The 25,782-nt window shown below is 36.1% G+C and overlaps 1 protein-coding gene across 1 annotated transcript in view; it reads left to right on the plus strand.

The window, feature by feature from the left end:
- iav (transient receptor potential cation channel subfamily V iav) overlaps positions 1 to 25,782 on the plus strand; it is a 228,609-nt gene that overhangs the window by 177,339 nt on the left and 25,488 nt on the right. The window contains exons 7-9 of the mRNA XM_081742805.1: positions 1,091 to 1,316; positions 12,448 to 12,563; positions 20,498 to 20,731. Coding sequence (XP_081598931.1) covers positions 1,091 to 1,316; positions 12,448 to 12,563; positions 20,498 to 20,731 — 576 coding nt within the window. The remainder of the gene's footprint in view (positions 1 to 1,090; positions 1,317 to 12,447; positions 12,564 to 20,497; positions 20,732 to 25,782) is intronic.

Below are 25,782 nucleotides of genomic sequence, written 5' to 3' on the forward strand. Positions count from 1 at the left end.
GATACTTGGTATGTATAAATGGGTAGAGCCAAAGTGGACTCAAATAATTCGTATCTTTATTCACTTTTCTTACTCATATGCAAAGTAAGTCGTTGTATTTCTTTAACTTGGACTAATAAAAGGCATAGTGAACTTACTTGGACTAAATTAGTTCTTCTGTACTCTGCAGTATTTTGAAATTGTCCATACGTAATTCAGTATAATGGTTTCACTTGTGCAGCTGTTTTATCTTTTTGTCCTTCTGAAATGACTCTTGACAATTATATTAACAAGTATGTAAAAATCAGTACGTATTTTTATCAGGAATCCTTCGTGAGTCGGCAGACGTATCGCATTTGTGACCAATTACTCCCGGTTTCGAATTCAAATGGAGGACAGTTTATCTTGGATGTAAGCCGAGAAGCAGTTTGGATTCCGCTTTAAGCGTATGTGGCCTCTTCCAGCATAACCCGGTTGTTGCATAATAACACCAAGACGAAAGAAACTTATTTCTATCCATATGTGATATAAATACGTAGAACAAATTATTTAAACAAAAGAAAAACTGGTTTAAACAAAAAAAAAGTTTAAAAACAAAAAACTTTTTTCTTTCAATACAGTTTTATATTTTTGTAAACAAGAATAAGGACATTAGTCATATTTTCTTCCCTTAACTTGTAGGAATAACATTTTAAATTTTATCGATGTGACTACGCTAAGAGCCCTCACTGCATTGTTGTACTTGTGAAACATGGGTAAAATATAATAAGGTTTGTTTACTAATATAATTATGTAAAAAGATGAACCAATTGTAGTATATATTGCAGTGGTGCCCACCCCCCCTTATGTCTATGACGCACCCCCCCCAATTGTCTATCCGTAGGTGTTCTCCCATGAAAAAATCTTCTTTTCGATTAATTTTACCCCCCCCTCATCAACCATATTTATATAGATTTTAACCCCCCCCCAAATATTTCAATGACGCAGTTTGCGTCATAGCCCCCCCTTGTGGGCACCCCTGTATATTGGAAAGAATATTTTAAAAAAGCTATATTATCTAATAATTCTGAAATCATGAAGTGGAATTGATTTAGTTTCAGTGTTTTCACAGGATATGTTTGGTTACGCGCTGAGGCATCCAAAAACGCCAGCGAGTAACGGAATCCTCAACAACGCAGGTTTAACGCCTTTAACATTGGCCTGCAAACTCGGGCGTGCAGAAGTCTTCCGGGAGATGTTGGAGTTAAGCGCCCGAGAGTTCTGGCGATATAGCAATATTACATGTTCTGCTTATCCACTGAATGCTTTGGATACTATTCTACCAGATGGTCGCACAAGTGAGTATTTATTGAATTTATCATTTAGTTAAATGAGAAAACTTATAACTCTGCTTCGAAATGTATATAGCTTTTTCTTCAAAGATGGACTGCAGCATAGATGTCTACTGTGGATACAAGGGAACCCTGACTTAAATTACAACTTCTGGTATTGAGAATAGTTAAGGAACGTGAATGGAATATGCCATGAAACCTGGAATGTGACTTAAAATCACGTGTCAGAAATATATAATCTATTTTATGATGGTTCTAGAGTCTTCCTCAGCTATGGAAAACCGACTGTTGTCACACAGTCACTTGATAGGCTTAATAGAGTAATTCGGGGGAAGTAAACAGAGTAAGCATGAAAGTAAAAAAAAAAAAAAAAAATACACAGAAATGGTAGCACGGCTGATTGGCAATTATATATGAATAGGATAGACTTTCTGCATTCTAAAAGTACAAATATGGTTCATAGGTCTGAAGGGATAGGTGCTGACTGCCACGGGTGCTGACTGCCACAGCCAATTATTGGTGCTGACTGCCACGACTTGTTCTGATTACCGATAACAAGGTGCTGACTGCCACGACGGCGTGCTGACTGCCACGAGCCTGGAGAAAAGTGGGCAGTAGCTCCTCCCCGCTTTAAGTTACAAAGTTCCTCACTAGGTGGAACGACATAAGCTTTGATGTTTATAAAGGGATTATTTTTTTCCGTTATACGTATAATTTGAATATTTCGTTGTTTATATTAATTGTTTCATTGTATTATTTAATGGATCGAGTACTGTAAAGAAAAAAAAATGATATGTATATATTCACTCTAATAATGTTTTTTAAACTCTTGCAAATCTTTTAATAATTTTTGTATTAAGAGAAACCAAAACTCGAGAATTGTGTTATATCATTTGAGTTTAAAATGGAGTTTACAACGTCACAGAGAGGAAAACCCGTTTTAATGCACCATGGGTTCCAGTATCATTTCCAAAGAGAGAATGAAGACGGTAGTGTATGGGTAAGGCAAATGATTTGACTTTTTATTTTCGTTTTTATTCTCAATATTTATTTTTTCTAATTTGTTTCAAACATGTTTGAGAATATTTAGAACAAAAACACTCTTGAAAAGCCTAACAGACCATTGGAATTGACCAAGGACTTGTCCTGGAAGAGGGTAACAGTCCAATGGTATTGTGGATAGAGTGTGTTTTCAATATCTTTTGAACTTGTTTCATAACTTTTAGAACAGTTTAAGATAATTTCCATTCCAAGTATTAAGAAAAAAAAAACTCTTGAAAAACCTAACAGACCATTGGAATTGACCAAGGACTTGTCCTGGAAGAGGGTAACAGTCCAATGGTATTGTGGATAGAGTGTGTTTTCAATATCTTTTGAACTTGTTTCATAACTTTTAGAACAGTTTAAGATAATTTCCATTCCAAGTATTAAGAAACAAAAAACTCTTGAAAAACCTAACAGACCATTGGAATTGACCAAGGACTTGTCCTGGAAGAGGGTAACAGTCCAATGGTATTGTGGATAGTGTGTGTTTTCAATATCTTTTGAACTTGTTTCATAACTTTTAGAACAGTTTAAGATAATTTCCATTCCAAGTATTAAGAAAAAAAAAAAAACTCTTGAAAAACCTAACAGACCATTGGAATTGACCAAGGACTTGTCCTGGAAGAGGGTAACAGTCCAATGGTATTGTGGATAGAGTGTATTTTGAATATTTTTTAAACTTGTTTTAAACATGTTTTCGACATTTTAGTATTTTTGGTTCTTTTCAGCTATGTGTGAAAAGAAAGAAGATGGGATGTCCAGGTAAAGTTAAAACTGAAAACGACATTGCACCAAGTCTGCTGAGTAATCACACTTGCACGCCAGATCTCGCAGCTTGCGAAGTAAGAAAACAACTTGCAAACTGTAAGAAAAGGGCCCGAGAGGATGTTCTAACACCTGTGTGTGAAATTTTTAGAGAAGAGATGACTGTTCCTATAAACCAGGGACTGGATCTTGTTACTACAATTCCATTGTATATTCAAAGGAAGGGTTATTTAAACAATGCTAGGAGGACGATGCTGGGTATAAAGCAAAACAATTCCACATCTAAAGAGCTAGATTTTCCGGAGGATCTTCTTCGCTTCGAAGATGGAACTTCCTTTCTGCAATATGATAAATTGCAACAGGATAAAAGGATTTTATGCTTTGGATATGATGGTCTGAGGCCAGCGCTGAGGGGCAGCCAGCAGTGGTTTTTGGATGGAACTTTCAAGAGCTGCTCGAAACAATTTGCGCAGCTGTACACAGTTCATGCTGACATAGGGAGTTCAAATTATAATACATCAATTGTACCAGTTTTGTACGCACTGCTCCCTGACAAAACAGAAAATACATACAGAGACCTGTTTTCCTTTGTTAGAAGTTGGTCTGAACAACACGATCCTAGTGTGTTGAAAGTGGACTTCGAAAGTGCAGCTATCATTAAATTCTGTATTTCCAAATTCACAGGTATCTGGCTGCAACTTTCACTTTAACCAAAGCATTTGGCAGAAAGTGCAGGATATAGGTTTGGTGAGCGACTACCTGCACAATGAAGAAGTGCGCCTCCACATTCGTATGTGTGCATCACTGGCACTTATACCTATTGAATTTGTTGATGATAGTTGGTTGCTTATCATGGAGCAGTGCCCACGTGGAGAAAAAGTTGAAGCCTTCAATGATTACTTCACGCAACAATGGCTAGAAAACCCTACCATTCCTGTCAAGACTTGGAACTGCAGCGGCCAGAGGCACTGCACGAACAATGGTGTGGAAGGATGTCACCATCGGCTAAACAATGCAATTTACAAGAACTCCCCACATGTTTTCACACTGCTCAAGACCCTAAAGGAAGATGCAAAATAAAATTATTTTACTTACAACAAAGTTAAATTATAAGTTCCAGCGAAGAAGAGGAAGCTAGCCTACACAAAAGTTGACGACAGGATCCAAGTAATTCTACAAGATTTGCAAATCCATGGTAACTTGCGAAAATGTCTTAGAAGTTTGGGCTACATACATAAATTAGAGTAGTCGTCAGTGTATATTAGAGTCACTTTTGTAATGATTTTTATATATCAATATAAGCCAGTATATATTAGAGGCATTTTTGTAATGATTTTTATATATCAGTATAAGCCAGTATATATTAGAGGCATTTTTGTAATGATTTTTATTTTCTTTTTTACTTCACGACGTAGTATTATTGAACAAGTCTCCTGGACGACGTGCGTACTGAAGAAAGCAAGTGACAAGGTTCCTATCGGAGCCGCCTGAACGTATGGATTAAATGTGGTGTTAAAATTCATCGCGTTTCTTTCATGCTTCTTGGCGTCCGGTAACGTTACGTCTAGCAACTTTCTCTCAGGATCGTGGCAGTCAGCACCTTGTTATCGGTAATCAGAACAAGTCGTGGCAGTCAGCACCAATAATTGGCTGTGGCAGTCAGCACCCCACCGTCTGAAATAACGTGCACAGAAAGAAATGAATCATACAAGGTAAATTATTCCTTTCACCCCATACGTTGGGGTGAAGTGAATATACATGTGGGGTGAAGTGGCGAGAAATGTCCTCGACATAATGTAAATAACAAGATATAGACTGCTATATAATGAGTATACAGCTAACGAGGAACACCTACATGATGTAAAGGCACATTGGCTATTGTTGTAGAAATGATTAAGAAGCAAATACACATACCAATCCGAGATCGTGACCAAAATACCGTCTCGGGAGCATTGAGTTATCTGACCTTACAAGAAAGAACACAATATTTGAGTTTCCAATAAGTCTTGAACCCAGGTTTCTCCTAGACGAGACTGTGGTTTGGAGGACAGACAAGAAATAGATGCAAATATATTCTTTAGTCCATATTGTATACATGGAATGATTAATGATATATGGGATATATATGGAATGATTAACTGGACTATTCACATTACTCCAAAATACGTTAGTCACTTCACCCCACCTTGTCCTCTTTTTCAAAACATGTTTTGTATCTTTATGTTTGCAACATATTGAGGTACACCTATATACATGCGTACCTAATAATCATCTCATGCTGCTGTGGAAGTATTGGGTACAACACTATTACTCAGGGCATTTTTAAGCTACCTTTTTGTATCCAAAAGGATACCCGGGCCCAGCACTTGGATACCCAGGCCAAGCCGTTTGGATACCCAGTGCATTTCATAAATCTTTAAATTACTGGAAAAGTACTTGAACAATAAATTACTTGAATTACTGTAAATTTTAAATTAATTCAATATACTTTAGTTTTGTGACTACATATTTTAGCATGTATTCTGTGGATAGGTATAAAATTGGAGAGCTTCATTCTTGAAATTTCAGCTATTCCTCTTACTTTCGTTTCGCGTACTCATTTGTCTACCTCTAGATGCTAGTACTTTCATTCTACTCAAATACAAAGAAAGTTAATGGACTGACTAAAGAGATAGAAAGGTTGAAGACGAGGTCTTACATCAGTAACGATCCAAATGACGTTTGGATTATACACCTTTTGTATAGTCTGTGAGAGCAAATAAAAGAAGAAAACTTGCAATTTGGATGTTTAATTTTTATGAAATTGAATTTTTACTTATCCTTAGCTTACAATACTATTTTTGTTCGTTACAATTAAGACTCATTATTTCTGATAAAATATTGAGAATAGAACATTTACAACACTTTTGGAGAACACTTTCCGTTGCGACGATAGCCACTTAGATCAAAATCAGCAATTTGTAGAGCAAGAAGGAACTGCTGATTCAGTGCCGACGCCGATGGCTTTTTAGTGAAAGTCTCTCATGCCAAATGATTGGTACGTAAAGTCAAATCCAGGATTGTCGTCTGTCATCTATAAGGTAGGCCCACCATTTACAACATATTTGAGGGTAAGCTAACCTGCCTATTGAAGAGGAGGTTATTGTCAAGTATTGAAGAGGAGGGAGGAAGTAGAGCGACAGAATTAGTTAGGCTTGCCATGTTTGTTTTGCTTTGCTTGTTGTATGCTTTCTGCAGACAATTGAATATCGGGTTTCCTAGCATCTATTTCCGTTTTATTGAGAAGAGGCGATCACAGACTATTTTTCCTTTAAGGTCAGATTGTCTTTTATTCTTTACCATAACGTGGTTGTTTCACACATTCTACCATCACCAAGGGCGCCGATCCTGGGGGCCGGGGTCCCCCAAAGCTCATGTACGCCCCTATTGTATTTATGAATATACAATATTAGGCATAATTTGAATGCAATTTTTCTTAAAATCCTAATATATATATATATATATATATATATATATATATATATATATATATATATATATATATATATATATATATATATATATATATATATATATAATATGTACATACCTTCTGCATGTGAATGCCCCCCCCCCCCAAATTTACAGAGAAATCGGCGCCCTTGACCATCACACCGATCTACTTTGCACTATATTGTTGATATTCATTTGATGCGACGCATATTAGGTTATAAACTTTGATAAAGCAATTTTGATTTTTTTTTCTTAGGTTGGGTAATTTTGAGTGCATACATATTTTTGAAGTTGTTATTTTAGAAGCCTGTTGAGGCTAACTTTCAGCTATTCCTGAGCTACGCTTTTGCATTCGTAATTAATTTTGTTCGCTTTCCAGAAATTCCCAATTCTCATTATCGCCTAATTCCAGTCTTCTCAAAAATTGTTCTCTTTAACCCAGGAAAGGAAAATAAGAAAATTTTAGTAGCCCAAGAGAAAAGCTACTATCCCACATCTCACTTACCTTCGGTATGATATTAAATACTCGCCCGCACCAATGAACCCTCACCCTGGGCGAGTGGTTATTTGCATCCCTGCTTTAACCTAATCTGTTTAATCCTGGCCATCAAACATTTCATGTCTGTTATGGGCAATATCAGTAATTGATATTTGTTCACGCAAATTTTCTGACGCAATTAATAGATGGCACAAACTTGTAAGAAAGTAAGGGATTGTTCATTAAATACAAAGCGCTATTTTTAACATTTTTTTTTTTTTACCCAATTTGTTGCACAGTTACCTTCAGTGGAGGATTTACGCCGGGGAGAAGGTCTGAGCTTCTCCAAAATTTTAGGATTTCTATAGAAAACGAATCAAATGTTCCTCATAATCTTCAAGCCCCTCCCCTTAAAATTTAAAATTTCTAAACACAAAGTATTCCTAAAGAAAAGCCCCTAGTAAAATATTTTTCTAAATTTGTGGCTGGGTACCTCTTTGCCCATCCCCCTGTTTTCCCTTATACTCAGATATTAGAATCTCTAATACCCAGATTATAGTCACTGTCCATTTTCACTTTTTTTTTTTCTTCAGCGCGAGTTTTCTTAAATATTGCCAGAAATGTTTCCTTTTCTTTGGTAATTTTGCGATCAGTGAGATGCCACAAAATGATTGAACGTTTGTGACGGTTAAATTGTTAAAAAGAATCCCTTATGTCACAAAGCGTAACAAATTGTAAACCTTTCTCATGCTCAGCAGCGTTACCTAATAAATATACTGTCCTAATAGTATCTAATGTCAAAATCTCCAATACACCGCATGCATTCTATTTTCATAGGAAAAGCAGGGTTACATACAATGTTCCTGTATTGATGGCGATGTGTTGAATCGGAAATGAAACGGTTAGCAGAAGTCTGACAAATGCGTCATTTTGTGTCATTTCAAAAGTGTACATTATACAAAAAGACACTTTAAAAACTCTGCCATGTGTGTCAAGGGCCCTTTTGTGGCTGGATACCCAGTAGCGATTTCTTAAAAAATGCACTGCTATTACTTCAGGAAGAAATTGTCCCGATTTCTTACTGTTCCATATTACAATAGCAATAATAAAAAAAGGCTACAAATCTATTCACCTTCCTTGCTGGCCATGCTCGCTGCATTCAATATTTCGCTTCTTTCCTCTGTACACTATCTTCTTCGTCAGCCCAAGACTCAACACTGCATACACAGGGGCTTTGCAAGGTCAGCGCCGATCATGATTTGTTGCCACACATATCATTAACTTTAACTCTATTCACTTCACCCCTATGGTCACTTCCTCCCGAATTACTCTATGTATTACTCTTGTAACATAATAGTTTGCTGGTGGCTCAACCAGTTTGCGAAGACAATTCTCCAAATTACGAGCAAACTTTCGTACTTTTTATAGGCTGTTATTAATCCCTTATGTGTAGCAACTTCCCACTTCGTTCTACTTTTCTTCCTACTTCGTATTTGTTCTAAATTACCTAAGGTGTTTTCGCACTTAATTGCACGGATTGGATCGGTTGCATTGGCTCAGAACGACACCAATGCAACGCAAAATTTGATTTCACATATTGATTTTGCAATATGATGTCAGTTATGCAAACTCTGCGTTTTCTAATCATCTTTCCTCTGTAACTTTAATCACAGACTCGCCAATAGAACTCTTTAAAAATTATTTTGCGTTGCTATCCGCAAATGTTGCGAAAGCAGATACGGAATAAAGCCTCAGCATATCTTAATTCGTTTCCTCTGAGACTCCTATCCAAGCTTTCTCTTCATTATCATACTATTCACATATCATTAGGAAACAAACATCCTTGTTGTGCACTTTATTCGTATAATCAATGAAAAACACCTACCAAAACAAATCGCTACAGCAGCAACAATTCAATTCCCAATACCGAACACAGACAAAATTCAACATGGCATTGCTGCGATACTTATTATATGGATTAGCATTATCTGGACTAAACACTGTATTTTGCACACGTCGGTTTGCTTTGACAAGACTCAGCACTGGTGATTTCGCACTGAAGGGCGAGCTGACTCGGGACAACCCAGGCTGGGATTCCAGTGCGGAAAGGCGTTGTGCTACTCCTGTTTAATGCTATTATCGGACAGTGTGTCTATCAAGTCGGGCACAGAAACGGAAAGTGGGCGTTTTCCGTACTCATCTGAGTTGACAAGTAGTATAATAAAACTTACGTACTTCCTTATCAGGACCGTCGCGTGGGCGGAGCGACCGGGGCGATTGCCTGTGCGCCGCAACCAGGGAGCGTCGGGACGACAAACCAAAAAAATTCAAGGAATTCAGATTATGTTGGTAAATTTATTGTTTTAAATAAAATAATATTAATTCAGATATTTTAATAATGATCAGGTCATGGCTAAGTAAAATTTATGTATTTATGTATGTATGTATTTATTTATTTATTTCATAAGGACAACACAACAAACTTAATGCCCAATTAATGCCAACAGGCTTAATACATAATTATCTAACATACATTATTACACATACACAAATATACGTCATTTAATTATCCAGAAATTATTGCCTGACAATTGTTTTGAACTTGTTTTCGGACACACTAAATACATTTACTACATGAAATCTAATCATTTCGTTATATGAAGCGCTCATTCTTCACAATTTAGTGCGAAATTTCGTTTCTCATTAAAAACATAATGCTATTAAGCAGCTATATGCATTATATTATTGGCAATAGTACAATAGACTTATGTAATATGTTAGTTCGGAAAAGTTCTACAATAGAATGTCTCCGTGTTTGCTGTTCTAGTCTTACCTATTGAAACACGTAATAATACTTCTGAAACAAATTCTAGACAGTCAATTTTACCGTTTAATAATTTATGTAAGAACAACAGATCAAACACCCATCTCATTTTTTCTAATGTTTGGAAAATAAAATTCGTTACTAAGTCTTCATAAGGGACATACTTCGGGTAGAAACCGGTTTTCTTGTATGCAAGCATTTAAAAAAAAATTAAACTGTATATTTTCTATTACATCAAAGTATTTAGTGACATTTGGTGTCCAACCAGTACAAAGTATTCTAATTTTGACCTTACATACTAAAAATATAACTTTAAACTATAAATGCTGATTCTTTCGAGAAATCTTGTCCTACCCTATAAATTAAACCTAAGTTTTTATATGCACTACTCGTTATTGCATCAACGTGTTGAATAAAAGCTAATTTGCTATCAAGTACGACTCCTAGACCTTTGACAGTATTTGAGGTAGAAAAGGAAGTGCCACTTATTGTATAGGTAAAGTTAATCGGATTTTCTTTCCTCGTGAAAGATAGAGATTTACATTTGCACAAATGAGGACTAATTTATTCTTATCACACTATATTTGAACTCTCTGTAGATCCTGTTGAAATTTCACGTAATCATTAAATGAACTTACTTTGGAGTATATTTTGAGATTGTCGGCAAAACGAAGAACTTGAGAAATATTAATAATAAGAAGAAAGAACAGGGGACCTAGATTAGATCCTTGAGGAACTCCCGATAGAGTATTGAACTTGAAAATTACCGATAATGTAAAACATCGTCTAGGATTATTAAACTGGAACTCTCTCCAGCCCTCTGTGAGAAGACTTTTTTTTAAAGCTTGAAATTTAATATTTGTATCTTTATTTGTATATGTTATGAAATTACTATGTTGATGTGTGTCAAGTTCAAAATAACAAGAATAGCACTCGATTTCAATAATTCAAAAACCATGTTTTCATTAACTTTTATGCTGTAACTACAAAAGCCATTCACTTTAAAAAATTGGCATAATACTAACTTCTTTTAATTTACGTTATGATCTTAAATTCCATATTTAAATCTAGGACTGCAGAATAAACTCGTGTTGTTTTTCATAACACAATAGGGGGGATGGGAATTCTCGCCCCGGGCGCTTATAACCCACGCGACGGGCCTGTGCCTCATGCCTATTTCGTAATTTTAGAAAATATTTAAAACACAAAATATCCTCCACTTCGCCTGACATTTTCCGATTTTTACTATTTGCCGATTGGCGCTTCGGTGGATTTGGGGGCCCTCGCTGCAAAAATATCTCCTTACTTCTAAAGACCATGCCATAAAGTACAGATTCATACATTTGTTTTACTTTCTTACTCACTATAATATTAATAGTGTTGTCCATTAAATATATAGTACAATTATATCAACCCAATATAGGTATTACCGATAAGATTTTCCATACTCATCCTATCATGATAATCATGCTAATTAAAATATAAATCAAAAATTAAAGTTTATCTATTTGTAGTGCAATGCTCCTTTCTAGCGTTGAAACTATATGAGACATGGATTCAAAATTTTAAACTAGGATTCAAAGCACATAAGTTCTCACTTGAATCGAACCCGCGTCTTTCGAAAACTTATTCAAAAATAACATATTATGAAAGACCTTTTAAGTCAACATCTGAATATCTTTATGTTAGATTATGCATCAATTTAACATCTATGACTTATATATATGCAAAAGATTGTTTAGGAAATTTCTTACTTTCTCCTTACTTAGTAGGATTATATGAATACAATTTCATTTTGTTTCTTTTGACTTGCTATACGGAATCTTCACATAAATATGGTAGCGGCATTTAGTGTTAATACGTTCTTTTTCACGAAAATTGAAGAAGACAAGAATGCCTTAAAATAAATTGGAAATGTTTTGTCCGATAGCTTTGGTCTTCAGAATGTGTTTAACTTAGAAAAATCCTCCTATTCTTACCAATGTCTATTCATATCTTATACTTAAGATAATAGTATTTGCTTCATATATTTATTTTAATGTGTAGAATACTATTATGATATTTGCCCATTCTTTAGCACTTTCAGAAACTTTGTAAAACTGTAACTGTGTTTGAATTTCATTCCAGATATAATTTCAGAACTAAATCTCAGTTTGATCATACTGATTTACTATGCTTGATTTAATTTTATGAAAATTGGAAGGAGTGAGGGTAAGGATAAGGAAAATATAAGCTTCCTCATATATATATTTTTTTTATTTCAGTGAGAAGCAAGTTTCTCCAAGAATGGTCAAATATTCATGTGACTCGTTAAGATTGTTCCTGTTAAAAATATATGTTTGTGCTGCTTGAAAGTTCTAGAACAGGAGGGGAACAAATTCTCCTTCTTGCTCTTTTTTGAGCACTCCACGAGAGATTAGTGACGCGTATTACATGGCACAGAAATGAGTGTAGATAGTAATTAAAGTTGATGATTTGGAAACAAAATTTTGAATTGGACATACGTACTATTTGTTTGCAAATTTCTATTGTAGATTGGAACTCGGCTCTGTTTATAATTCTGAACGGAACGAAAGAAGAGCATCTCGATATGTTGGATGGTGGGATCATTCAAAGGCTGCTGGAGGAAAAATGGAAGACGTTTGCAAGGGTAACTAATTTTACACTTCTTAATAGGTGTAAGATTAAAATAGGCTTATTTAATTTTAGAAAAAAACACATTTTAATTAGTACACTGATACGTGGTTTTAAATAATCTGCAAGATTCCTTTTTGTATTTGGTTAGCAAGGGAAGAATGGAAACTTTCAATGTCTTTAAAACATTTTCTAGAATATTATTGGTAATAAGATTACCAATTTTCTCTTTTATTTCCTTCCTTTTACTTCTGTTTTCTTCCGCAGATTATTACAGCGTCTGTTTTGTAGTAACATTTTGTAATTGTGTATGATGATGTATGAAGGGGTGATATGTTTATGTACTTTATTTACAAATCACACATATCACATCCAAAGCTAATGAACTGTATGATTAAACCCATTTTACTGATTCACCCAGATATCATGAAGGAACGAGAAATAAGACTTGACGAATATTTTAGATGTTACTTGCTTCAATTCTTATTTAAAGGTACATGTGTTAATATGATAAATATAACATGCTTTGTTCATATGTTAATATACTGATATAATACTTAAATATTAGTACAATGAATTACTTATCTTAACATCTTTCTGCAGTAATCGTGGTTTGCTGCTAGCTAAACCACATGTTGCTTGCTAACCATCATACTTTGTCTTCGATCACACATAAACTGAGTAGCACTCTAAAACACTGTTAAGAACATGTAAATCTTGTCTATGAATGAACATGTGTTTCTCTAAAGACTATGAATAAATATGTTTTTCTGAAACTATTAATGAATCTGCTTGCCTAGTTGCACTTCGCAGCACATTGTCGAATGCAGAGACACAACTTGAATAGCACACTGAAAGCACTGTTGCCAGCCAATGCAAACACAACTCACTAAAACTCACCAGAAAAATCACTAAAAGAATCACAAAGAATTCACTAAAACCACTAAACTATATACAAAAAATGAAACTAATATGAATAAAAATAATGCACATATGCAAGCTTATCCATCCTCCCCCTCCTTGATTGGACACAATCAATTAATATTCTAGGGGTAAAGGAATTAGCTTAGCAACACTACGCCGAAAAATGCCACCTTTACACTTCACAGTTGCCACTCGCACTAAATTATCACTGCCCGGATGAACTTCTTCAATCACACCTAACTTCCACACTTGAGGAGGAACGTTGTCTTCTTTCAACAATACGACCATGTCCGGTTGTAGATTAGGCTGAGCTGACTTCCATTTTCTTCTTTGTTGTAACTGGTTGAGGTAATCCCTTGACCAACGTTTCCAAATATGCTGCTTCATTTGTTGAATCCGTTGCCATCTTCCTAGTCTGTTGATAGGCACGTCTAGTAGATCTGGTTCCGGAAGGCTGAGAAGTGTAGCTCCCATTAAAAAATGTCCTGGACTGAGATACATTGGATCTGTAGGATCGTTGGAAATGGCTGTCAATGGTCTTGAATTTAGAATGGCTTCAATTTGAATAAGTAACGTATTCAACTCTTCGTATGTCAGACTTGCTGTTCCTGCTGCACGCCGTAGGTGGTACTTCATGGATTTTATTTAACTTTCCCATGACCCCATGTGAGGAGATCTGGCAGGAATGAATTTCCATTCTAAACCTTCTTGAGCTGAGTATTCCAGGATGTCCTTTCGGTTAGTCTTAGATTCAAAAAATTGTTGCAATTCTCGATTGGCGCCAACAAAGTTTGAACCATTGTCGCTACAGATAGATAAGCATTTACCTCGCCTAGCAACAAATCTCTTCAATGCTGCGATGAAAGCTTGAGAAGTTAAGTCTGAAACTATTTCTATGTGAACTGCTCTAGTGGCTAAACAGATGAACAACGCTGCATATACCTTCATTTGAATTTTGCTGCGAATTGTGGGCTTGACATAAAAGAATCCTGCGTAGTCCACTCCCACGTGTACAAATGGTCTTGCTTCATTTACTCTCTCCTTGGGTAAGTGTCCCATTAACTGTGATGAACTTGTTGATCTCCACTTGAAACAAACCAAACAATTGTGTACTATTGCTTTGACCATCTTCTTAGCTCTTGGAATCCAATATCTGGTACGCAAAGATGCAATAAGAAGCTGTGGTCCTGCATGAAGCAACCTTTTATGTTCTTCTTTAACTATCAGGTGAGTGAAATGATGTCCTGCAGGTAGTATGAATTGATGCTTGTTGTCGTACTCCAAGTTTGAATGTTCCAATCTTCCTCCTACTCTTAGCATTCCTTCCGTGTCCAGAAATGGAAAAAGATCCTTGATTGGGCTCTTTGTTGAAACTTCCATTTGTTGCTGCAAGTTCAATATTTCTTGATGATAGGTAGTATGTTGTACCATCTTGATACATCTGTGTAACGCTAAACGAAGTTCCGAAGCGTCAAGACTATCGGTTTTTCTTTCTAATTTCTTGGAAAGACAATTATGTTTGAATCGCAAACAATATGCTACTACTCTCAACATTTTGTTTAACGATGAATACCTTTTCATAAAGCTTGTTTCATGAACTGCCACCAAACTTATCATGACTTTCTTCTCTTCTGGAATATTAGCTGGCTCATTTTGTTCTTGACATGGCCATTCCGCTGTATGAAGAAACTCTGGACCATGCCACCATTCTCGAGACTGAATAAGAGTGTTGGGATCTGCTCCTCGACTAACTATGTCTGCCGCATTTTCTTTACTAGGCACGTGGTGCCATTGATTGATTGATGTGATTCTCTGAATTTGAGCCACCCTGTTGGATACAAATGTCTTCCAACGATTGGGAGGTGATTTGATCCATGACAAAACTACCGTCGAGTCTGTCCACAGGTGTATACCACTGATCTCTATATTCAATATGGATAGTGTTTTGTCTATTAGCTTCGAAAGTAACAGTGCTCCACATAATTCCAATCTAGGCAAAGTTTGCTTCTTCAGTGGTGCAACCTTCGACTTTGAACAAAGTAAATTGACTTCAATGTTTCCTTGTTCGTCTGTAGCCCTGATGTACACTACTGCTCCAAAATTTTCTTCACTTGCATCGCAAAAACCATGTAATTGAATTTCCTTAACGTTCTCCGAAGACATTACGTTTCTTGTAATTTGTATCTTCGCCATCGCAGGTAACCAAGACATTAATTGATTCCACTCAACTTGTAGGACTGTGTCTAATGGATCATTCCAGTCCATTCCTGTCTTCCACAACTTTTGTAAGAAATTCTTGTATTTGATGACAATTGGAGCGATTAGACCTAATGGATCGAAGATAGATGACACTATGCTGACGACTTGTCTTTTTGTCATTGCAACATTACTTTCTACTGCAGTTCCATTTTTACTAATTTTGTTCGAAATTATAAGTTTGTCTGTTAATGGAATCCATGCTATTCCTAAAGTCTTAACACCGTCTTGTTGACCAAGTATGATTGGCTGTTGTTTTTCCCTGAAGTCTTCAGGAACTCCTTGAAGTACTTCTTCTTTGTTAGAACTCCATTTACAAAGCTTGAAACCTGCTCTGCTTAAAATATTAATAAGATCCTTCTGTAGTTCTAAGGCCTTTGACACGTTTGGTACTGATTTTAACACATCATCAATGTAGAAATTGTGTTTTATTACTTCTGCTGCTTCTGGAAATTCCTTGGAATTTTCCTCCGCTATTTGCTTCAGACATCTTGTTGCCAAGAAGGACGCTGACGAAGTCCCGTACGTCACTGTTTGTAACTCATACGACTGGATCGGTTCTTCTACTGAATTTCTCCAAAGGATGCGTTGTAAACACTTGTCCTCATCATGAATTAATATTTGGCGGTACATTTTCTCTAAGTCTGCTGTAAATGCAACTGGATACAACCGAAACCTTAAAATAATGGAGTACAAGTCATCTTGAACAATTGGCCCAACTTGAAGAATGTCATTCAATGATTTGCCATTAGACGTTTTTGCACTTGCATCAAAAACCACTCTTAATTTAGTTGTTGTACTGTCCATCTTGAATACAGTATGATGTGGAAGATAACAACTGCTGCTGCTGTTCACGTCTTCTTCTGTAACTTTTCGCATGTGACCCAAACTTAAATACTCATCCATGAAGGCGGCATATTGTTTATGAAACTCAGGATTTTGTAGCAATCTTCTTTCAAGCTGCTTAAATCTTTGTAGTGCCATGTTGTAAGACTCTCCTAAAGCTGCATTCTCTTCCTTCTTTGGTAATTTGACAATAAATCTTCCATCTCCATTTCTGGTTGTATTTTGTAAAAAATGCTTTTCACAATTTTCTTCTTCCGGCGTATAAATCTTAGTCTGAAGATCTTCGAGTTCCCAGAATTTTCTTAATTGTGTATCCAAGTCTGTCTCCATCTGAGCAAAACACGAAATTACTGACTGGTTGGCTTCTTCGGGTATTGAAGGCATATTTCCGACGACAACGTATCCTAGCTTCGTTTCCTGCAAAACTGGATAATTTCCTTTTCTAGTCTTCTGGCCTGGCTCAAGGAGACTGTAGAATAACCCCGCACCTATAAGCATGTCCACTGACGACGAGCGATTAAAATTTGGATCGGCTAAGCAAATATCCTTCGGAAAGTTCCAATTACTGTAATCAATATCCTTAGAAGGTATGCAACCTGTAATGTTTGGTAATACTAAACAATTGACCACTGCATTAAAATCACATGTTCTTGAGTAAATATGAACTTCAACACTGTACTGAGCTTCGGAGGTTACAGAATTGATACCTCTAATGGGAACACGATTTTTCGTTTTCTTGAGACCTAATCTATGAACTAAAGCTTCGCTTACAAAATTCGATTGAGACGCTGCATCTAATAACACTCTGCATTGTTGAAAACGACCTTTAGTGTCTGTTACGTTAACTAACGCTGTTGCTAATAAGACTTGCTGACCATAATTAATCTTAAATGAGCAATAAGAGTCCTGTGGTTGAACTTTAACCTGGTTCTGTTCCTTAACTTTAGGTACATTAGTATTATTTGTTTTGCTTGAACTGTCTTTGTTAGTAGCCTCCTGAGCAGTATCTTCATGCAACAGTGTATTATGCTTAAAATTACATTTCTTACAAGTACTTGATTTGCATGCCTTTACTTGATGTTTATTACCTAAGCAATTAAAACATAATTTATTTTGCTTCACGAGCTCCTTTCTTTGATTAATGTTAGCACTCAGAAATTCTGGGCAGCGAAAAACAGCATGCGTTTCTTTGCTACGGCAAATATTACATGCATTTGAAAGCACAGTAACAAACGAATTCACTTGACTGTTATTCTTTCTTTTTACTTTGGAATCTACACTTTTGTTGTCATAAGTACTTTCAGATTGAGTAGGACGAATGTTTTCTAACATTTGACAACGACCTTCTAAAAATGAAAATAATTCCGATAGCGATGGAAAGGAGTCACTACTTTGCTCAGCTTCCCATTCCCTTTTGCTTGCCGAATCAAGTTTTTCTACTAAATGTTGTGTTAGGAGTACGTCATGCAAAGGTTTGTCCAAATTCAATGCTTCAAGGGCTTGAAAATTACTACGTGCAGTATTTACAAATTGTCTAATGTCTTTAGCGTTTTCTTTCATTACTGGCTTGATATTGAGCAACCCTCGTACATATGTCGAAGCTATCAACCGTTTGTTTTCGTAGCGTTCAACAAGAAGCTTCCATGCAATTTCGTAATTTACTTCTACCGTTGGCAGATTTGCTATTAATGTAAACGCTTCTCCCTTGAGCGATGTGCGCAAATATTGAAATTTACAAACTGTACTTAATGATTCGTTATTGTGAATAAGGGAAATGAAAATGTCCTTAAAGGGCGACCACTCCTCGTATTTACCACAAAATGTGGGCAAGGAAATTTTAGGCAATTGTACTGAACTACTACTAGAATTTCCAGCTTTGTTATTTGCTGTCCCTGAATCCGTTTTTTGTTCAAAACTATCAATAAATTCTTGTAACTTAACCTTTGAATCATAATACAGTTCCTCGAATGTAATTCTGTGCGTTTCTTGTTCACCCGTCTCATCCAAGAGCTCTATTTCTGACTGTATCTCATCAAACTTAATAAAAACCCCTTCAAGTGCAACTAGCCTCGTTCTTGCTTCTTGTATGGTAGGTTTATTTTCATTCTGTAGCTTTTGAAGAAATGTTTGTATTCTTGTTGCCTGACCTTTGACCGAAGCACGTTTCTTAATTAATTGACCCAACTGCACTTCTGCCATTGTTTCAGTCCTTCTTTTAACTACACAAACCGCTGACAATATATTTTACTTTTCACTTCTGAGTGACCTACAAACGTGCAACCTTGAATTCAGCTGGGTTGAATGCACACACACCACTGTACTGATATGAACAGTTCTGTCCTGCTTATGACAGCAGCACCCACACAAACACATGGGGCCGCGGTGGCTCAGTGGTAGAGCGTTCACCTCTGGTGCTTGGGGTCCCGGGTTCGATCCCAGCCCCCGCCAAGTGAACTTTGTGGTGGACAAACACCGTGTGCGTGGGTTTTCTCGGGGTTCTCCCGTTTCCTCCCACTTTCTTCATTCCACCATTTCATTCATTACTCATCATCACCGTCTCCTTTAGCCTAACCGGCATAACCGTGGGACGTAAAACTTAAAGATTTCATTTTCATTTTCCACACAAACACACACACGAGAACAAACAATTCAAAGTCACGTTTCTCGTTGTGATATCCGGTGGAAGGAGGACCAAAAAAATGATGATGTATGAAGGGGTGATATGTTTATGTACTTTATTTACAAATCACACATATCACATCCAAAGCTAATGAACTGTATGATTAAACCCATTTTACTGATTCACCCAGATATCATGAAGGAACGAGAAATAAGACTTGACGAATATTTTAGATGTTACTTGCTTCAATTCTTATTTAAAGGTACATGTGTTAATATGATAAATATAACATGCTTTGTTCATATGTTAATATACTGATATAATACTTAAATATTAGTACAATGAATTACTTATCTTAACATCTTTCTGCAGTAATCGTTGTTTGCTGCTAGCTAAACCACATGTTGCTTGCTAACCATCATACTTTGTCTTCGATCACACATAAACTGAGTAGCACTCTAAAACACTGTTAAGAACATGTAAATCTTGTCTATGAATGAACATGTGTTTCTCTAAAGACTATGAATAAATATGTTTTTCTGAAACTATTAATGAATCTGCTTGCCTAGTTGCACTTCGCAGCACATTGTCGAATGCAGAGACACAACTTGAATAGCACACTGAAAGCACTGTTGCCAGCCAATGCAAACACAACTCACTAAAACTCACCAGAAAAATCACTAAAAGAATCACAAAGAATTCACTAAAACCACTAAACTATATACAAAAAATGAAACTAATATGAATAAAAATAATGCGCATATGCAAGCTTATCCAGTGTATTTTACAAAACGAGGGACGTTCATGAATACCTTAACACGTAAGAAGTAGATGAATGTTTGAAAGTGCTTAGATTTCTATATAACTGCCCCTGATTTCAAAGTGCTCAGCACATCTACTACTAAGACGTCAAATAATCATAAAAGTTTAGTAAGACCTGGAGTCGAATTTTTAGTCAGTGGAGTCCATTTTACTCCTGGAGTCGAATTTTAATGTTTCAGCGTTTGATTCGGCAAGTCCAAGTATGAATATCTTCACTACAGTTATGTGTATGGATAATATATTAGGTTTATGTCTCAAATAGCATAGCAAAGTGATTTTTGTGTGTGTAGTCCTGACTTCGGTCCCTGATAAGGGTAGGATACTTTCCTCGAGACTAGTGTTCGGATTCGACTTAAAAAGTACTGTCTCATATTGCTTTGAAACTTAAAAAGTATTAAGTCTCTCATCAGGACAGGGTATTTAGGTGTTATCATAATTGAAGCATTATAGTCATTAACAAGGCAAAAACTTATTCCTTTCAGCGTCAGTTCCTGAAACGCCTGTTGATTCTGTTCTTGCACTTGTTTTTCCTGAGCATGGCAGTTTATCTTCGGCCTACAGATAAGCGGCTGCCCCTGTTGGGAGGCACTGAATGGAAGGACATTGGCAGGTACTGCTTTGAGATTGGGACGTGTTGTGGCGTACTCTCTTACGTTGTCTTCCAGCAAGGGGAGGAGATCAAAAACCAAGGATTATGGAGCTTTCTTAAGCAGCTGGTAAGTCTGTCTTTTACACCGAGTGCTATAGGCACAACATGGATTTCGCGATTTTATTGCCATTGCAAAGAGATATACCCAATGTTAACGTAAGTTTGTTTTTACCCTGATGAAACGCATTTAATAATGTCCAGTAGGAACTCACAGATCCTACTCGAAGATGTTAAAATACCTAGGTAAAAGGTGGCAGGAATCCCAACATGATGTCTGTAAAACTTCTCAAACCTATTATAAAGGATTTTCATAAAGACACAACACTCGCCTTAATAACACCTGTAACCACACCAAGTGGCTACACAAGCAGCTGTTCGGACGCATAGCGAGCCGGTAGTACAGATACTGAATGCCTGTCTTATGCTGTCGCTGTAGATCTTAGTGGAGCTGTGCGTTGGTCGTTGTCTCAGGCACGCTGCTGATCAGGTACCGTACCACCATGTTCCTTCTACACGTGAGCGATAGGGCTTAGATCCTGCCAGAATAGAAGACGCTTATCAAGTAGAATATTCTCTATTGTCTCAGCAGTGGGGGAAGCGTGTTATCCTGCTGAAAAAATCAACGAGAGAAGGTTGGAGAACGAAGTTGACGACGTCACAAATGTACAGACACCGCACTAGTCGTATTATCCCTAAATGAAGAAAAACAAGTACCAGTGCCAAATGCACAACACGTAAAGGAGTCTGTTTCATATGGCGTGATAATTTCTCAATTAATATTGAAATTGAGGTGGTAGTATATTTGTATCACTTCCAGTTTTAGTATAGAGCTTACAGTGGGGATGAAATATATCCTTGTGACTCTTCTATAGTAGTTAATGCTAAAACCGAGAATGGCTGATATCTACTACTTCTGATTTTAATATCGATTCCATTATTTTTTTTATCCTCTATGTCCTAACCAGAATTGAAATATTTTGTCTACCAGACGGACAAGGTAAATATGTAAACGAGTTTTGATAGACCCAAACTCTTTAAAAACAAGGAAAGATGAATAGTTTATTCTCACAACACAGGTGTGGGTCCTATATGGAGACTCCAAAGACATGCTGGATTTCCTGTCCACTTGCACGTCTATGGATTCACACACGACCCTTACTATAACCCAGTGGCGTAGCACACTATTGCGGGGCCCCCCGCAAACTATAGAGAAGGGGCCCTAGTTGTAAAGCCGACAGAAGTAAGGTTGAAGTTCTACTTCTTTAAATCTTTATTCATCGCAAGATTTCGGGGCCCCCTATACCTCGGGGCCCCCCCGCACTGCGGGGGTTGCGGGGGCAGCTGCTACGCCACTGCTATAACCGAAAGAGAAACAACTTCTCATCGCTCAAAACCACCGCCCTCCATTGACCTCGCTTCTATTTTCTGAGCACAAAAAGTGGGATTGACTTCCAGAGACTAAGTCCGAAACGTTGAACCTAGATTCTTAGCTCACTCGGATCTCCTTAAAGGAAAAGCTGTCTTTCCTCCATACTATTACAAATCAATGTGTGAATTCACTAAGAGAAATAGATCATTTGAACATTGCCTACAAGTAAATATTCAGGTGGCATCTAGAAAACAATAATAAAACATTACAAAAAGATAAAAGTAGAAGCTGGTTTGGAACGTGATATCAGATTAAAGCATGTGGAAGGTACACCGTCAACAGAATAGTAACAGAAACAAACGGAAAAGGCTAATAGTCATGCATTTTTGGCTTAGTGGATAGCATAATGGACTCGTGTGCTAATGTTTATTTTTAACATGGGTTCAATTCTTGATCAGGCAAGCTTTTTTTTGTAAATAAAGAATCTGCATTTTACTGACAAACAGCACTCATTTCTGAATGCAAGAAATTTATAAATATATATTACAGCTGTGTAATGTAGTACATAAGACTTTAACTAATTTCCTTATTAAGCTTTAGAGACATAAGTGCTTGTTACATTTGTTATTTATCCTTTCATTTATAACGCAAAATTATATATATATATATATATATAATAAATCAGAACTGAAATATATCTTAATCATGAAAAGGTTAATTCTTTTACATTATTACTTTTCATAGAACAATATGATTTTAATACATTTTCTACTCATAAGTTTCATATAATACATTTTCAGATATCTAAATAAAATATTTTAAAAATGTAACTTCATAAAGCAAATATAACTACAAAGTTTAACAATAGAAAGTAGTCGTAAACACACAAAGTTTTTTTTTTTTTCATCTTTTGTAGATAATCTTTGTGAGTTGGCGTATTTTTCCATTTGTCAGTTAACAACTCTATCTACAACACCGTGCTATCGCTTCGCTTTTTACAACTTAGACCAATGAAACTTAGAAAGTGCTCAAGTTGTTTAGTGGAAATTCTCTTTGAAAGAAAACAGAACTCAGCACCGCTCAAAATTATGTTGTTAGGTCTGTCTGTTTAATTTAAGGTTTATCGGGGATGTCAGGGCGAGGCTATTTGTCCCAATGTTATTATATATAGTGCAAAATTACTGAATATGGTTAAGAATTCAATATTTCACGAAAACTGTTTTATACAGAAGGCTTACGAATTGGCTGACCATACTTATGTTTTCATATTTTTAACATAAATATCAATGTTGTAAGTAATTTTTTTACAACCGTGGAGAAGAATTGTTTGATACTACTTATCGATATCTGCTTATTCCAGGATAATGCAAATCGTCTCCTACCAAGGGCGCCCATGTTGTGGTTTCAAAGGGGGGGGGGCAAGTAAAAGCGACGTTTCAAAAATAGTTTCAAATTTTGCTGTAACTAATGTAAAAATTCTATTGGATTTTCGATATTCTGAAGTACAATTTCCTCTAGGGGGGGGCGAGCGCCCCACCTTTCCCCCCTGATGGGCGCCCTTCTCTCCTACCCAGTTATCTCACAGCATAAAGCTGCTGCTGTTCATCAAAACGTGCGTCATACCAAATTCTTTCTCTCACATGTCTGTCTGTCGATGTTTATGAAGAAAATGTATGAATTAATGTCTCATGTATTCCCTTCCCAAATATCCCATTTTTGTCTTAGAGAAATTTGGTCAGCTTAAGCATTTCTTTGAGAACAGATTACCTCTATACAATTTAATACTTCACTAAGAACTCAAAGTTTTCAGCCAATAATAATAATCATTATAATCACATTATTTCATCATATTTTTATAATTCTTCTAATAAATTGATAAACAAATGGTACGAGGTTATCGCCATTGGAATAAGGACGTCCTAAGAACTTATATTAGTACTTTCAGAAACAACTGTTTGATGCTATGATGATCAGATCACAGTAGAAAACTGCTAAAAATATATGAGACAAAAACACAGTTCACAGTTAACTTTAAAAATAAATTGATGTGGTCAGAATATGCCTTGATTATAGGGGTAACTTCTGGCTTCACTCTATCGCATACATAACAAGTTAAGTTCTCCGCAAAGTGGCCGGATAGGTCGATCAACTGTTCCAGTGGAGTCCAGCAGTAAGCCATCAATAAGCCGAACAGGTGGTATCCGAAGACTGACTGTAAGACAATCATACCAAAAGTTAGAATCCAGTCTATACTGTCCTCACTGCTGTTCCATTTACGCAACAAAAGAAACATCAAAATCATTATGACTGTTACAGATGTTTGCCAGTCAATATTTCTGAACACTGCTATGTAAAAGAGAGCAATGGGTATATATGATAAGAAGTCATTCTCATGTTTCCAATTCAATAAGTGAAAATGTAGATGTAAATATGAAATTATCACAAAGGAGAAGAAGGCACCTGGTATGAAATCTAGCGTTTTCTTCTTTTTATCTACAAAATGGTGAACTAAATATCCACAGAATCCTAAAAGAAGAGCCTGTTTTATACCCATCTGGATTGGAGTGTTTTTGTTCTACATGTACTTGTTTCTTTAGGTAGATCTTATAATCAACAAACAATTTCCACAGCAACCAATGTGCAATTATTTACATTCTTGTTACAACAAAGCTAAACGGAAATAATAGAAACATTACGCAAACTATCGCGCAATGCTTTTATTATTATTCTTATTTCGTCCTACTTTTTAATACTTTTCCGTATCTTGCAATGAATTCTTTATTTCTGACTTCTGTAAGCAGTGGCGGCTTTAGCGAGTAGACCGGGTAGGCAAGTGTCTACTCAAAATTTTTGAAAAATATATAAACACAAAAAGATACAATAAAGAGTAAATATATATTTTCCACTATTATATTAATGGTAGATAATTATTTAGCAAATAGCATAAACCACTACTGTAAAAGTAATTTCCTACTGTCATTAATCAGTCAAATGTGTATACGTATCCATAAGCGAGGGAGTGGGCCTACCCAAAATTAAAATCCCAAAGCCGCCCCTGTCTGTAGGTTGAAATCTTTCATGATATCAATTTGTGAGCTTATAAACTTTATTTTTTAACAAACAAAACAGTTCATTCAAAACTTTTGTGTCAGGAAAATACAAACAAAATTAGTCCTACCAACTCCCATATTATCCAGCCATGTACGCACGAACATTGACTTCCTTCCGTTAAAGGCGCCAGATAAAGATCTCGAACAGAATAAATTAAAACTTATACGAGTAATGGCAACCAATTCTCCTATTGAGAATGGAATGGCCAATGAAGAAAGGTGAAACAAATGATTAGCCAATCCCAATGTTAGAAACAATTTCTAGATACCCCGAAAGTGGCTGCTACGTAATTATTTGTATAATTTCCATTTGCTTTCGTCTGGAAACACTGTTTATTTTTTTCTTTTATTGAAATAATGTTTGATTAACTGACACTGCCTATTCATATACGCAATCTAACAAGTAAACACATTTGCAATAACTTAAATAATTTCACAGCAAAACAAAAAGTTACAGCAAGAAGTAGGCTATATGGAAATATTGTATTGTCATCGGGTTTACGTATCTGTACAAAATTTCAGGCCTCTAGTTGGTATGGAAGTGCGTGAGATTTAAGTTGAAATATTTGAATCTAACAAACGGAAAAGTAACCTAATAAAATCATTGTAAATCTCTGTCATTGCTACCGTATTTCGAAC

The sequence above is a fragment of the Thermobia domestica genome, chromosome 16, assembly GCF_964235325.1.
Source record: "Thermobia domestica chromosome 16, izTheDome1.hap1.1, whole genome shotgun sequence".
Classification (NCBI taxonomy): Eukaryota; Metazoa; Arthropoda; class Insecta; order Zygentoma; family Lepismatidae; genus Thermobia; species Thermobia domestica.